The sequence below is a fragment of the Trachurus trachurus genome, assembly GCF_905171665.1.
Source record: "Trachurus trachurus genome assembly, chromosome: 7".
Taxonomy (NCBI): domain Eukaryota; kingdom Metazoa; phylum Chordata; class Actinopteri; order Carangiformes; family Carangidae; genus Trachurus; species Trachurus trachurus.
Window position 1 is genome coordinate 32,562,209 of NC_139901.1, and position 16,971 is coordinate 32,579,179.

General features: G+C 41.0%; 1 protein-coding gene across 1 annotated transcript; it reads right to left on the reverse strand.

Moving 5' to 3' along the window:
• Positions 1–2,090: 2,090 nt before the first annotated feature.
• On the reverse strand, positions 2,091–15,258 carry ddx19a (DEAD-box helicase 19a; the record flags this gene model as incomplete). The annotated part of the gene is made up of 9 exons (XM_083975383.1): positions 15,122–15,258; positions 13,319–13,411; positions 12,876–12,978; positions 11,656–11,770; positions 10,170–10,351; positions 9,088–9,321; positions 6,863–7,025; positions 4,424–4,615; positions 2,091–2,152 (listed from the first exon to the last, which is right to left on the reverse strand). Exons 2-9 carry the CDS (start codon positions 13,378–13,380, stop codon positions 2,091–2,093), a joined length of 1,113 nt encoding a protein of 370 aa, XP_083831509.1. The 5' UTR covers positions 13,381–13,411; positions 15,122–15,258.
• Positions 15,259–16,971: the final 1,713 nt, after the last annotated feature.

Here is a 16,971-nt window from a genome sequence, read left to right on the forward strand (position 1 = left end):
CTCTGACCTCATGTACAGGAGGATGAGTCTCTAAAAACCTCCAGCACACACTCACTCACTAAGGATGGACTTTTCTTTTTAAACAGCCGGTTTCTCACATCTTCATATCCTGTAGTTATACTTGGAAACAAAAAACGCCACAAATGATGCGTTTGAGATACTGTAGATTCTCAAATGAAAAGCCGAGTCTCAAATCAGACGGTGGTTTCCTGTAAAAATGTAAAAAAGATTATTTAAGTTTCTTTTTTTCTTCTTTCTTTAGGTTTATTTGACAAATTTAACTCAGAAATTAGTTTAATATGAAAAGTGATCACATTTTAATCTTTATATTAGAGACACTAGTGTGTAAATATGAAGATCTGAGCAGCTACGCTTTTAAATTTTACAGATTTCTGTTGCGTTTCAAATAATCTCACTAAGGATGGACTTTTCTATTTAAACTGCAGGTTTCTCACATCTTCATATCCTGTATTTACACTTTAGAAACTAAAACATCAGATTTTCCTTCATCATAACGACTTAGAGAGGTTTCAGTTGTTCTTTGTCTTGTGGATAAAATCATATTAGACTCTTACTATTCAAAGTAAAGGTTTTTATGTCTGTAGGGGAGGATTTATCACCTAAAACAACTTCATTTTCTATTTGATGAAAATGGATTAAACCTGAATAAGACCGCACCTTCCTCCCAACTTATAAATATCACAATATTAGCACATTAGCAGGAAAATACCTAACTAATGAGATGGAACATAACAGTTTATTAAAGTTTCTTTGCTGCCATTTTTACAGTTTATGTTTATACAGTATATGACAAATTTAACTCGTTCCCTATGTTGCACAGATAGTAGTTTAATATGAGGAATGATCACACTTTAATCTTTATATTAGAACAACTAGAAGTTTGTAAACACATATGCTTTAATTTTTACAGATTCCTGTTGTATGTGTTGAATTATTCAGATCAAATGGAGAAAATGAACCTGTATTTTAGATGCATTGTAGAAAAACTCAGGTGATTTTCTTATTTTGAAAAGTCCCAGTCATAAAAAAAATGTGAATGAAACTGAAGATGATGAATTTGCTGCTTTTATTTGTGATGAGTCATTTGACTGGACCAATTTCAAAATAACCTTCACTCTGAGTGAATTTACTGTTTATATTTTGAAGTCATAAATCAGTGGGCAGATAAAAGCTGTGTTCACGAGTTAAACTATAATATATAACAGAATGAACATAACAAGACAACTTTTATCTCACTCTGGAAAATGATTTTTTATTAAGACAATAACACAATAAAGTGCACAAAGAATTAGTAGGTTACAGACTTTTTATCTGTTGAACATCTTGAATATTTTCTGGATTTCTTTCTCTTTTTTTTTTTTATAATTATATTGCTTCTCAGAAACTGATTCAGCCGGTGTGATGATCTCACTCCTCTAAGCCAAAGCTGCTGTGAAACACCAGCAGAATAATAAACTGTCTCAACAGCTTTAAATGTGACAGTATACTTATTTATTCTTTTCTTTATTCTCTTTCTTTTTTTTCTTAATCCACACAAAAAACTGATATCACAACCAAATTAAGCTGCATCACAAACCCAAAACTACCACTACACTGAAAAAGGCATTTTCTTTTTTAAACCATAAAATGCTTCAAGTCACAACTCCTTCAGCCTTCATCAAGCCATGCAAACATCTGAGAGACACATTAGGTCTCATTCAATAATAATAATAGTAATAGTAATAATAACACTTCAAATAATCCAAAAACACAGCACAGCAAACCTTGAACAATAATAATATCATCTGCACCCTTCTTCAGCTTCACTGGTTAGTTTAGAGTCTCAGTGAGACGCAGCTTAAAGGCTTAAGGTGACTTCAGTGATCAGAGTCGGACATGTCAAAAAAGAAAATCCAAGTGAAAACTTTGGCACACTAGATTTTGCATAATCAACATTAGCATCTTTTTTCTCCTCTCTCTCCTGTAAACAATAGAAATGCAAACAATAAACCCTTGAAAAGAACTCAAGTCACATGTGAGGTAACACGTCTAACTGCCTCAGTGCGTCGGTAGTTCATGGAGCCCAGCGTTCAGCTCATCAGGCTTTCCATCTCCTCCAGGTTGCTCGTGTCCAGTTTTGTGATTCTCCTGTCTGTAAGAAAGAAAGAAAAAGAGAGAAGAGAAGGACAAGTTAAAGGACAATTACAGGCAAATTCAACTCGGGGCTAGCCTAGAAATCTAGCTGCCCCCTAGCGGCAGCAAATCTATTTGCTCCGTAGGTGGGTCTAGAAACGAGCCATAGGAACTTTTTGAGTCTCGAACACAGCACTCTATCTGTTTAGAGAGATGCAAACGGGTCAGGACCAAAAAAGAGAGGAATTGTCTGGCTTGGGGGTGCTCACCATTAACAATATCACAGAAAAGTAAATTTCCAGTAGTTCAACCCCAACCAAGTACTGAGTGCATATAGATGGACATAGTTTTCAGAAGGCCAACATTTCTATATTAAAAATGCTTAAAAAAAAAATAATTCCTTTGCAATATTTCAATTTTGGAGATACTGAATTTTAGGTCTTCACTGAATGTTAGTCATAATTATTACTATTAAAATAAACTGAAGAAATAAAGACATGGGATGTTTCATTCAGTGTGTAATGGACATATAGGCCTATATAATGTGTTAGTTTCACTTTTTGAATTGAACACATTCTACGTCGCGGAGGCGACGTCTCTCCACTCAGGGCTTCCTTCACCTCTGAAACGGGGCAGAGCTCCGTAGAAACACCTGCCTGACACAGCAACGTAGGGAACCGTGCATGTCCGCCACGGCAGCGATGAATGGGAGCGGATTGAAGTTCTGCTGCTTAGGCTGTTTCCATCCCTCAAAGCCACAGACCGGGTCAGATGGAGACTCAAACATGCAGCCAGAAGTTTATTTACTTGAAGCAAGTCCAGAGTTGATATTCCTGTGTTTATGACACAAACGGGAGCTTCCCACTGCACCTGAACACACCGAGCGTCAACTTGGGCCTCGACTAGGGGTGTGAACGTGTACGAAAATATGTACACGTGTACACTGTGCATTTTTTTTCGTGTACACGCTTCAGGACCGCTATAGGTTGCTATAGCCTTATTTTTGTTTAGTCTGATATGTGCAGCCGGTGGAAGCACTGACTGCAGCCACCGTGCCGGTGTTACACCGGAGCGGAGGAGACCCGACGGCGGATTCGTCCCCCCCCCAGGACCAAGACCCCCTGTCAGGTCGGTCCTCCATCCTTCCTGATCCGCCGCAAGTTGCAAGAGCCCCGCGGAGCCCAGTCTCTCACCTCAGCACCTGTCCGCGGCTACAGCTTGGCTCGCTCCACCGTCCTTTATTTTTGAAGTATAACTAATAATAATGCACCGTATTGCCTAACTTAACACGCATATGAGTGATCAGAACAGTAAATTGTTTACGCTACTTTTAAAAGGAGTAAAGTCATTTAAAACGAGGAGCGAGCCGAGCCGAGCCGACACTGTGCAGCCCTGTGCTGAAGTGCGGATGAGAGGAGTGGACAGAACGGGCAGGAGCAACCAGCCCAGAGGCGTCTCGTCAGTCCTCGGCCGTCTTCAGTGTCTCGAGACCCTTTCAATCCGTTTAAGGTTATTTGTTTGTGTTTAGGGAGGCTATATTTGCATAGAATATTTTTTGGCAACCAGAAAAGCAATGTTTGACCCGGCGTTTATTTCGGATGGGCATTTACGGTTTACTCGGTGGCGGCGCCATCACACTCGCTCGCAAAAAAAAAACAAAAAAAGACAAGAAAAAAAGGAGAAAAAAAACGCACTCACGCACATTTTGTCTGAAGGAGGGAAGCGCATCACAGCATCATTTTTATTAAATCATAGTTTTCTCTAAATTAAGACAGTGTGAGGGACTATTTTTCACTCAGCCCCCTCAAAATATAGGCTATGTAAAAAAAAAAAAAAAGAAATGCGTGTATCGTTTAGGGATTTTTTACTAAACGTTTACAGTTTCATTCCGTGTAAACGTTTACACGTGTACAAAGTCACACCCCTAGTCTCGACTCCGCCAGACTTTGAATTAGATCTAGTTTTACAAACATGTCGGCTTCATTGGAGTAAATAAACTTCTGGCTGCATGTTTGAGTCTCCATCTGACGCTGTCTGTGGCTTTGAGGGATGGAAACAGCCTAAGCAGCAGAACTTCAATACGCTCCCATTCATCACTGCCGTGGCGACGCGGGGACAGACACAACTACCACAAAACAGGAGACATTAAACTGAAAACCTTCAGATTCCTTCTTTTAGACCTAAAATGTTAGGAACATACAGCCCCGGGTTGAATTTGCCCCGGAATCGTCCTTTAAGATCCTAACATTCGCTGTATGATGTGATACAAGTGAGAGCAACAGGAACTTACTAAAGTGCATCTCGATCTGGTTGATGATGTCCATGCTGTGTTTGCTGTCCACCATGTTGACGGCGAAGCCTCTCCGGCCGAAGCGTCCCGTGCGGCCGATCCGGTGCAGGTACGTCTCGTTGTCGGCGTTCCCGTCCATGTCCACGGGAAGGTCGAAGTTCACCACGAGGGACACCTGCTCAACGTCGATACCTGGAAACAAAACAAAAAACGCCACAAATGATGCGTTTGAGATACTGTAGATTCTCTAATGAAAAGCTGAGTCTCAAATCAGACGGTGGTTTCCTGTAAAAAATGGAATATAATATAAAATGGAATATAAAAGATTATTTAAGTTCCTTTTTTTTTTAAAGTTTTCTTTAGGTTTATTTGACAAATTTAACTCAGACATTAGTTTAATATGAAAAATTATCACATTTTAATCTTTATATTACAACCACTAGTGTGTAAATATGAAGATCTGAGCAGCTACGCTTTTAAATTTTTACAGATTTCTGTTGCGTTTCAAATAATCTCACTAAGGATGGACTTTTCTATTTAAACAGCAGGTTTCTCACATCTTCATATCATATATTTACACTTTAGAAACTAAAACATAAGGTTTTCCTTCATCATAACGACTTAGAGAGGTTCCAGTTGTTCTTTGTCTTGTGGATAAATCATATTAGACTCTTATTATTCATAGTTAAAGGCTGTTATGTCTGGAGGGGAGGATTTATCACCTAAAACAACTTCAGTTCACCTCCCAAATACCAAAATACCAAACTAATGAGATGGAATATAACAGTTTATTAAAGTGTCTTTGCTGCCATTTTTAAAGTTTATGTTTATAAATGACAGATTTAACTCGTTCCCTGTGTTGCACAGACAGTAGTTTAATATGAAGAACGATCACACTTTAATCTTTATATTAGAACCACTACTCAGCTCTTTTTTACACATTTCTGTTGTATGTGTTGAATCATCCAGATCAAAAGGAGAAAAATGAACCTGTATTTTAGATACGTCGTAGAAAAAAAACTGGTGATTTTCTTATTTAGAAAAGTCAAGAGGTGGAAAACTGTGAATGAAAGTGAAGATGCTGAATTGCTGCTTTTATTTGTGATGAGTCATTTGACTGAACCAGTTTCAAAATAACCCTCAGTCACTCTGAGTGAATTTACTGTTTAGATTCTTTCCTACACCGACTGGACCGATACGACCGGACTCACAAGCATAAATCCTCGGCCAAAACGCAGCCAAATTAGGAAGTTTGTGGGTTTCCTTTAAGTTTAATTAGTGCTGATTAAACTTAAACCCTCCTGTTGTTCTCCTGGGTCAAGGAAGGAAGGAAGGAAGGAAGGAAGGAAGGAAGGAAGGAAGGAAGGAAGGAAGGAAGGAAGGAAGGAAGGAAGGAAGGAAGGAACGAAGGAAGGAAGGAACGAAGGAAGGAAGGAAGGAAAAAGGGAAAGACAGGAGGAAAGAAGGAAGGGAAACAGAAAGGAAAGATAGAAGGAGGGAAGGAACAGATTGGGTCAAAAAGGAAGGACGAAGGAAGGAAGGAAGGCTGAGAGGGGAAAAGGATTGTGGAAGCAAGGGAGGAAAGAGGAGGGAGGGGATAGATTTGTTCAAGGAAGGAAGAAGAAGGAAGGAAGAAGGGAGGGAAAAGGGAAGAAAAGAAAGATAGAGGGATAGGGAACAGATCAGGTCAGTTGGATCAAAACAGGAAGGAAGAAGAAGTAAGGATGAAGGGAAGGAAGGAAGGAAGGAAGGAAGGAAGGAAGGAAGGAAGGAAGGAAGGAAGGAAGGAAGGAAGGAAGGAAAGAAAGAAAGAAAAAAGGACTGTGGAAAGAAGGAAGGAAGAAGGAAGGACGAAGGAAGGAAGGAAGACGGAGAGGGAAAAGGGAAGGAAAGAGGGGGGAGGGAATATATTTGTTCAAGGAAGGAAGAAGGAAAAGAAGGGAGGGAAAAGGGAAGAAAAGAAAGATGGAGGGATAGGGAACAGATCAGGTCAGTTGGATCAAAACAGGAAGGAAGAAGAAGGACGAAGGGAGGAAGGAAGGCGGAGCGGGAAAAAGGATTGTGGAAAGAAGGAAGGGGAAAAGGAAGGAAAGAGAAGGGAGGGAATAGATTTGTTCAAGGAAGGAAGAAGGAGGAAGGAAGAAGGGAAAGAAGGGAGGAAAGAAGGAAGGGAAAAGGGACTGTGGAAGGAAGGAAGGAAGGAAGGAAGGAAGGAAGGAAGGAAGGATGGAGGAAGGGAACAGACTGGGCCAATTTGAGGGTTAAACTTGTAAATGAATTGAACGCTGCTCTGGATTCGGCTCTTTCCTTCTATTCTGACTCTTTTAACTCGTCAGAACAGAACGATTTGATATATTTGAATATATTTTCCATCTTTGCTGAGCATCAGATTTGTTTCTAAACTAAATAAAAGCTCAGGTTCCTCTTGGAGAGTTTCACCTCTGGAGCAGACGTTGGTGGTGACCAGCACCTTCTCCTTCCCGTTCCTGAAGCGCTCGATGACGGCGGCTCTCTGCTCCACCGTCATCTCTCCGCTCAGCAGCGCCACCTGGTGGCCCTCTTTGGTCAGGTGAGCAGTCAGCCAAGCGGCCATTTTACGAGTCTGAAAGGAGAAAACAAAACAAAAACAACAGAGCATCAGCGAAACAGAACAACAGCTTCCTACTGCAACAACACAACCAACACCAGGAGGGTTATTGCACAAAACCTAGATAAGGGATTAAGCCGGGATATGTTGGTTATCCTGGCTTAATTTAGCCTCAAGTCGGTTGTTCAAAAGCTGGCTAGATTTATCCTGGTCAAGTTACTATGGTGATTTATTCTCTGCAGCTAGCCTGCTCCAGACCATAATAAGTAACAGCCAGGCTTAGTTGATTCTGTTGTCTTTATCTGTGAAGTCAGCAGTCACTCTGATCAGAAATATATGTGTTTCATACAGTTATTCCATGTTCTTATATAGGCTACTGTATTGGCCTGATTTCTAAACAAACAAAATGCATTAACAAATCTTTGTATGATATTTTCTATGACCACTAGTAGCTACTACATCACTAGCTTCTCATAAAAAGCAATGGAGCAAAAATAGCATATAGTTTTATTTTTATAAAATATGTTACAAAATATATTGGCCTAAATATTGGTTGAGGTAAGAAAATAAGAATAAAATTGAGTGAGTGTGAGCAACCACCTTCCAGATAATTTATACACCTCGTGTGAACATTGTTATCAGCAATTTATTGAAGCACCAGACTGCATAATGTTCTTATATTTAATTCATTTTAACCTGTCGCACTTTTGGCCACTTTTGCTGTATGAACTTGTATTACTTTGGAATTTGTGTAATGAATCAACTTCCACTGCTCATCATTAAGGCAAAGTGCACAACTGTTCATTTGTGAAAGGAACTTGAGTTGTGATTATAGTTTTCAGTCTGCAGTCTGCTCTCTCTGAGCTTTACGACAAAAACTTTTTTTTTTAAAGAGGTGAGTCACCTGACGTCAGCACTAAGTTCCTGTTGATTGGAGGAAAGTAGCCACACCTGTCCTCTCATCAGTGAATCTGTGATCAATCTCTGTGGTCTACTGACGAGAGAATTAGTTCCACCTGGCTGGACCAAGCTGCTGCTCCTCAGCCTGGCAACCAATTAAACCAAGATGAGCCGATCAGAATAGCCGCGCTTGCTCAGTTATCCTGGATTTCTTTATTCTACTTTTGTGCAATACCCCCCTGAATTACTCAGGTTGACCAATAATGTAAGACAGGAAATAAAGGAGCAGCATTAAGTTCAGGAAGTAGTGGAGCTGTGCATAAAGCCCATTGGTTGCACAAACGCTGATCCAGGCTGAGGAGCAGCAGCTTGGTCAAGCCAGGTGTAACTTATTCTCTCGTCAGTAGACCACAGAGATTGATCACAGATTCACTGATGAGAGGACAGGTGTGGCCACTTTCCTCCAATCAACAGGAACTTAGTGCTGACGTCAGGTGACTCACCTCTTTGAAGAAAAAAAAAAAAAAAAAAAAAAAGCCCCGCTGCTGTCGTAAAGCTCAGAGAGAGCAGACGTCAGACTGAAAACTAAAATCACAACTCAAGTTCCTTTCACAAATTAACAGTTGTGCACTTTGCTTTAATGATGAGCAGTGGAAGCTGATTCATTGCACAAATTCCTTATAATCTGAAGTACATAACAAGTAATACAAGTTCATTCAGCAAAAGTGGCCAAACGTGCAACAGGTGAAAATGAATTACCGGTAAATATAAAAACATTAGTATGCAGTCTGGTGCTTCAATAAATTGCTGATAACAATGTTCACATGAGGTGTATAAATTATCTGGAAGGTGGTTGCTCACACTCACTCAATTTTATTCTTATTTTCTTACCTCAACCAACATTTAGGCCAATATATTGTAACATATTTTATTTAAATAAAAATAAAACTATATGCAATTTTTGCTCCATTGCTTTTCATGAGAAGCCAGTGATGTAGTAGCTACTAGTGGTCATAGAAAATATCATAGATGTTCAAAAGCAGGCTAAACAAACAAAATACATGTACAAATCTGTGTCCAACAGATTTGAGGCTAAATTAAGCCAGGATAACCAACATATCCCGGCTTAATCCCATATCTAGGTTTTGTGTGAACGTGTTGAACTGTCTGTACGTACGTGGCAGAAGATCATGGCCTGAGCGATGGTCAAGCTGCCGTACAGGTTGCACAGCGCCGTGAACTTGTCCTCCTTCTCCTTGCAGAGCACGTAGAACTGCTTGATCGTGTCCAGCGTCTCCTCCTCGCGCTTCAGCCGGATGATGTTCGGGTCGGGGACCACGTGCTCCGCAAACCGCCACACCGAGTCCTCGAAGGTGGCGGAGAACAGCAGCATCTGGCAGTCCTTCGACAGCTGCCTGCAGGACCACAAGAAGAGGGAATCTTGAAATCATTTTCCAGGAGAGCTTTGGAGAAGTCTTTTCGACACTTGTAGCTTATTTTGTACATTTAACCAGTTTGTTTCTGTTTTCTGTTTATTCCTCCTCTATCTATCTCATTCTCTCTCCCAGAAGTCTGATTTAAAGATGTGCAGTATATGGCTCCAACTTATCTATGACATAATATCTTAACATGCTTAGAAATTAAGACAATTTTATCATAGAACAACGCAAAAACATGTTGTTTTCAGTTCTCTGTCACTATCTAGACAACAGGTCCAATACTGGAAACACTCATCAACTCAATGTCGCACTGCAAAAACTCAAATATCTTACCAAGAATATTTATTTCTTATTTCTAGTCAAAACAAATCTCATTCTACTTAAAATAAGACTCATCACATTAAAAAGCAGCTTGTTTTTAGACACTTTTTACTTCTTTCAAACACATTTTCAGTTAGAAAAATCTGATAGTGGAGCAAGTTTTTCTTCCTTATTACAAGCACAAACAACTTGCTTTCACTGGCAGATTTTTCTACTTATTTCAAGTGAAAATTTGTTTGAAACAAGTGAAAATGATCTAAAAACAAGTACATTTTTAAGGTGATGAGTCTCATTTTAAGTGGAAAGAGGTTAGTTTTGACTAGAAATGAGACATTTTGACAAGAAAAAGGACAAATATTCTTGGAAAGACTTTGAGTTTTTGAAAGAAATCCTTGGTGGGGTCTGAAAAAGTCTGAAAACTGAGCTCTGGCAGCTGGTGTCATGACTCAAAGCTTTTCGTGGGAACCCTGATAATGTGACAGGAAAACTCTTCCCCTACCCACCTGTGGATGCGGATGCTCTGGTCGCGGTGGCCCTGCGTGGCGATCATCACGTCGGCCTCGTCCAACACAAACATGCTGATCTTCTTGGCGTCGATGTGTTTGTATTTGGTGCACCAGTCCAGGATGGTGCCGGGCGTCCCGATGACGATGTGGTCCTGCAGCCTGGTGCCGCGCTCCACTGAACACGACACAACACGACACGACACGACACGACACGACACGACACGCAGATATGTTAAGGGATAGTTCAACATTTTGGAAAATTCGCCTAATCACTATAATCCCTATAGTCATAGCAGTAGGTTCATCGTTTAATTATCGGTGCATGTTGTTTTGAGATCAGCGGGGCAGAGCCGTGAGCTGCTCAGTGAACACAATGGAGGTGAACGGTACAGGTCCCCTGTCCCTCATCAGACTCATCAAATACACAATCAACAACAACTCCACAACGCTCTGGTGGACAAGTTGTGACCTGCACATTCACCACGCTAAAAAAAATATGCAATCTGCTTGTTTCTTTTATCTAGGGTTCCTACAGCTTAAGCCAAGTTAAATTTAAGACTTTTTAAGACTTTTTTAAAGCCACTTGAAATGAAATTTAAGACCGACTTCATAATAAACACAAATGCAGAAAAAAGAAAAAAAAACACCACATCAATTACATAGGGTTAGGGACAATTTGACCCACTTTCCTATGTGATCCAAGGTAAAGTGACTGCTACATGAACATTAGATTGTGTCTCTTTCCAGCTGTCCTTTCAAAATAAATGCATAAAAAGTCCGAAAAAAAAAAAAAAAACACTGACTCGGGAGCTGGTGGCGGTGATAAATTTAGCGTTGACGGCCGCCACTAACTTCTCTATGTCAGAATGTTACCAATTATTTTGAGATTTCAGACTAATTACAACCATAAAATACCACTTACCATGTGTTAAATCAATTTTTCAAAAGTCTTAAAAATGTTAAGACATTTTAATGCCAATTAAGGCCTTGTTTTTAGATTAATGAATTCAATGCCTTTTAAGACTTTTTAAGGATCCGTAAGAACCCTGTTATCACACACAAAGCAAATACTCTGAACTACTTGTGCTTTTGAAATCCCTCCGCCCAGCAGCCGTGTCTGGAACGTAGTTCCAGCTGTATTTCCCTCTAAAACAACTCTGTCTGGTAACGTTGTGTTATTATCTCATAGCGTGGTGAATGTGCAGCTCACAACTTGTCCACCAGAGCGTTGTGGAGTTGTTGGATTGTGTATTTGATGAGTTTGATGAGGGACAGGGGACATGTACCGTTCACCTCCATTGTGTTCACTGAGCAGCTCATGTCTCTGCCCCGCCCATCTCAAAACAACATGCACTGATAATTAAAGGTGATGAACCTGCTGCTATGACTGTAGGGATTATGGTGAGAGGAGGATCTGACTAAATGTTGAACTATCCCTTTAAAAAAACCACAGGCTGATTCTCCTGCTCGTGTTCTTACGTCTGTTCCCTCGGATGGCGTACGCCAGCTTCACATCTGGACAGAACTTCCCCATCTGTTCGATGACCTGGCCGATCTGCAGGGCCAGCTCGTACGTCGGCGAGATGCACAGGCACTGGAGGAAGAACCAAGCAGGTTCATTTAGTACACTCAAACGGGGATGTAGACATGGGGCCTGTCCCAATATGCACACTCGATCACACTTACACACTTGGGCTCTTGGTGTGTGCGTTCATGGGCTTAGTGTCAGTGCGCAAGTGTGTCCCATTTCTGCAACGACTGAAAGTGCAGCACGCTTGACTTGCACTTTACCCACACTTAAGGTAAGACCGCATCCAAGCGGTATTTGGCCAAGTATAAATCCCACAATGCACCACGGTGAAGTCCGCCGTCACCGGGAGCCACGTTTAGGAAATGCGATTGAATTAATTTCAATAAAATTAAATTAACTTTCTATCCATCTCATAATTATAACTTTTTAATGTCATATTTTATATTCATCATGCTCCGTTCATGTTTTTTTTTTTTCTTGTTTGTTTTATTTACTTACAGAGTTGGGGAGTTCCATGTTATGCTGCACACAAGTGGAACAAACTACCAGCAGAACTGAAATCAGCCCCAACTGTCAGCACTTTTAAATCCAGGTTAAAAACATTTCTCTTTTCACGTGCTTATAGCTGAGCTCTTTTAAGAACTTAAAACTTTATCTATTTTATTTCATTTACTTTTATTTGCTCTTGCTTTTACCTCTGTTTTTAGTGTTTTGTTTTTATTCTGTCTTATGCTTCTTTTTTTAATATTTTGTCTTTATGTAAAGCACATCGAGTTGCCTTGGTATGAAATGCGCTATATAAATAAAGATGCCTTGCCTTACACATTTATGATTTGAATCTTATCTAGAGACACTTTTGGAGTAGATGAGACTGTGATCCAGCAGCACTGTTGATTAAAACTGTTGCTGTGCTGTGTGTGTGTGTGTGTCGTAGTTGTGCTAATGTGCGCAACGGCACAGGCTGCATTTGTCAAGTATGTCCTGATTGCTTTTAAATCTCCCTCCACACGCTTGGCCACTTAATCCATGCTTGCACACTATACGCAAATATACGTTCCGCCGGCAAAACGTCACCAAAGTGTGTGCGTAACCAAGCGCACTGAGCCAAGTGTGGAGGAATGGGACAGGCCGATGGACCGACATGTTATTATACTGTATATATTCAAACCTGAGTCCACTTGTTGGCCGGGTTCACATGGCTGATCATGGCCAGAGAGAAAGCAGCAGTTTTTCCGGTGCCGGACTGAGACTGAGCGATCAGATTCTGAGGTCTGAAAACAACAGAAAACACAGATGATCAATCAATAACAGGAAGCAAAAACGTTAAGATTTTTATTAGTTGTTGGAACTAAATTAAAAGGACAATAGCTGCAGAGCATTTTAGAGCTACAAAGTTGATCTTAATAGTCGATCGAATCTCTATCGATTGGATGCAGACAAATTCAATTTTCATGTAATAAAAAGACAAAAGAGCAACTGGAGCTTGAAGCAGCAGTTATTCTGGTGTTTTCCTTTCGCTGTTCATTTAAATTCTTACTTGTCCCATTGACTTATAGATGAATTGATTACGTGTCTCAGCGGTAGTTCAGAGAAGAGTGGAAATGAACTCACGGTTGCGCCAGCATCATGGGCAGAGCGTTCTCCTGGATCCTGGAGGGTCTGTTGAAGCCCATGTTGTAGACGCCCTTCAACAGCTCAGGCTTCCTGCTCAACATGGACGGAGGAAATTACACATTTTGTAAAAATACTTCCTCTGTAGATAAAAGATGATCCTTTAAAAATGTTATTGAGCTGTTAGGTTGCATTGATTTGCTTCAAAAATAAAAAAGAATAGCAGTTCTTTGGGGAACCTGCTGGTTTAACACTTTGTGGAAAATGTCACAGCTTGTGAAGAGTTTCTGTAGCAGCCAGGAGTCTTTCTGTGATTCAGTCATTGTCACTTTATAGTCAGTCCCACGCATATTTAAAACATTTTAGTGAGAATATCCTAGTCTATCACTGAGTGCATCCTTAAATTTCCTCAGGATTAAAGGGATAGTTCAACATTTTTGAAAATTGGCCCATCGCCATGATCCCCCTAGTAATAGCAGTAGGTTCGTTACCTTTAATTGTTGGTCCAAGCTGCTTTTAGATCGGGGGAGAAGAATACCGAGCGGCGCAGCTACACTACGGAGGCTAATGGAATTTCTTGGTTTTGCTCATCAAACTCAGCAAATACACAACCAAAAAACTCAAAAACGCTGTGGTGGACAAGTTGTGACCTGCACATTTACCACGCTATGAGATAATAGCGGAAAGTTAAGAGAAGTGAAGCAAATACTCGGAACTACTTTCTTCAGTGAACCACTGGTCGGAGGGACACAGTGTGCGCACCTCAGCCAGTGCCGTAGTATACGGACGTATCTGCAGTAAACAGGCGCTTTTGAAATCACTCCGCCGAGCAGCCGTCTAGAGTGTAAAGTCCGACTTTGCCTCTAAAACAACTCCATCTCGCAACTTTCCGCTATTATCTCATAGCGTGGTGAATGTGCAGGTCACAACTTGTCCACCACAGCGTTTTTGAGTTTTTTGGTTGTGTATTTGCTGAGTTTGATGAGCAAAACCAAGAAATTCCATTAGCCTCCGTAGTGTAGCTGCGCCGCTCGGTATTCTTCTCCCCCGATCTAAAAGCAGCTTGGACCAACAATTAAAGGTAACGAACCTACTGCTATTACTAGGGGGATCATGGCGATGGGCCAATTTTCAAAAATGTTGAACTATCCCTTTAAAATTCAGACTGATGGGTTCTGTTATCCCATGTTGAATGAGACTTTTCTGGGGCACATGTTACTGTTATCCCCTCTTTTAAGTTAATTTAACAATTGATTTAGGTTTGGGAGAATTTGGGAGAAATTTTGTCAGTAGGTTATAGAATGAAACAAAAGTATTCATTTTACTCAAACCCGTCCCATACCTATGAATATTAAGAAACATTTACAAAAGTGGTCTCTTATTGTTTCCAGAGACTTATACAGCTCTGGAAACAAATAAAGAGACCACTACTCCAAAATGTTGTTAATAAACCAGCTTCTCTACATGTGGCAGCCATCGATTCCAGTGTCTATTGAACTCCAACAAAAGTTCACTTCACTCTACTTAGCTGATCACCTGAACCAAATCATATTTAATGAGGAAGAAATATTATAAATAAATAAAAAAAACACTGCTGCGATTAAAGATTTTGATTTCTAAACTCTTCCTAAGTTTAAAAAGTTTTTAAATGAATATGAACTTGTTTTCTTTGCATTATACAAGGTCTGAAAACACCAGATTTCTTTTTGTTATTTTGACCTGTTGCCATTTTCTGCAAATGAATGACAATATTTTTATTTCAAATTTTGGAGAGACCCCCCCCCCCCCTTTCTGCAGACTCACAGCCGGAGCTCCTCGAAGGTCTTGACGGAGTAGAGGGGGGATGTGGGGTCTCTCTGCAGCACCTCCACCTGGTTCCTGTTCCGCACCAGCGAGCGGCGAATCAGCTTGTTGAGCAGCGACTGCTCGGCCAGGTCCACCTTATCCGCGTCTTTCCTCCCGCCGCCATTCCCGTTCGCATTCCCATGATTTTCACTCTTCTCCGGCAAAATGTTGCCTGCACAGGTGGAGGAGAAGAGGAGAAGAGAGGAGAGGAGAAGAGAAGAGGAACAGGACCCCCCCGCCATTAACGTTACTCAGCGGTAACATGAGTTTAGCAGAGATTTTAAAACAGCGAGAGAAATATTAAAGTCACTGTTGATGTCTCTTCTGGTGCTCCGTGGAAAAGGAAAGGGAAAAAGGAAGGAAAGAAAGATGGAGGGAGGGAACGGATTCATTCAAGGAAGGAAGAAGAGGGAAGGAAGGAAGGAAGGAAGGAAGGAAGGAAGGAAGGAAGGAAGGAAGGAAGGAAGGAAGGAAGGAAGGAAGGAAGGGAAAAATGATTGTGGAAAGGAGGAAAGGAAAAAGGAAGGAAAGAAAGATGGAGGGAGGGAACGGATTCATTCAAGGAAGGAAGAAGAGGGAAGGAGGAAAGAAGGAAGGAAGGAAGGAAGGAAGGAAGGAAGGAAGGAAGGAAGGAAGGAAGGGAAAAAGGATTGTGGAAAGGAGGAAGGAAAGAAAGATGGAGGGAGGGAACAGATTCGTTCAAGGAAGGGGGAAAGAAGCGAGGAAAGAAGGCAGGAAGGGAAAAAGGATTGTGGAAAGGAGGAAGGAAGGGAGGGAGGGAGGGAAAAGGGATTGTGGAAAGAAGGAAGGGAAAGAGGAAGGAAAGAGAGATGGAGGGAGGGAACAGATTCGTTCAAGGAAGGGAGGGAGGAAGGAGGGAAGGAAGGAAGGGAGGGAAAAAGGATTGTGGAAAGGAGGAAAGGAAAAAGGAAGGAAAGAAAGATGGAGGGAGGGAACAAATACATTCAAGGAAGGGGGAAAGAAGGGAGGAAAGAATGAAGGAAGGGAAAAGGGATTGTGGAAAGAAGGAAGGAAGGGAGGGAAAAGGGATTGTGGAAAGAAGGAAGGGAAAGAGGAAGGAAAGAGAGATGGAGGGAGGGAACAGATTCGTTCAAGGAAGGGAGGGAGGAAGGAGGGAAGGAAGGAAGGGAGGGAAAAAGGATTGTGGAAAGGAGGAAAGGAAAAAGGAAGGAAGGAAAGAAAGATGGAGGGAGGGAACAGATTAATTCAAGGAAGGGGGAAAGAAGGGAGGAAGGAAGGAAGGGAAAAGGGATTGTGGAATGAAGGGAGGGAGAGAGGAAGGAAAGAAGGAAAGGAGGGAAAAGGGATTGTGGAAAGGAGGAAAGGAAAAGGGAAGGAAAGAAAGATGGAGGGAGGGAACAGATACATTCAAGGAAGGGGGAAAGAAGTGAGGAAAGAAGGAAGGAAGGGAAAAGGGATTGTGGAAAGAAGGAAAGATGGAGGTAGGGAACATATTGGGTCAATTTAACCCAGAAGGACAACAGGAGCGTCCTGCTAACTTATCAAGAATTTAAAATACATGGAAAAAAAAACTCCTTTGCATATGAGATAGATCTTCATCTTTCTTCTCATTGACGTTAGGAGGATGTTTTGTTGTTTTGCAGCTCAGTGATGCATGCATCTTTCTTTATTCACGTGTATAGAAGCGATTAGTATATATATTATATTATGTCATTTACTCTGCTCCTCTGCTGTTAGAGTAACAAGAGCAGAAGAACAGGACCCCCCGCCATTAACGTTACTCAGCGGTAAAACCAGTTAGCAGAGATTTTTTTAAACAGCGAGAG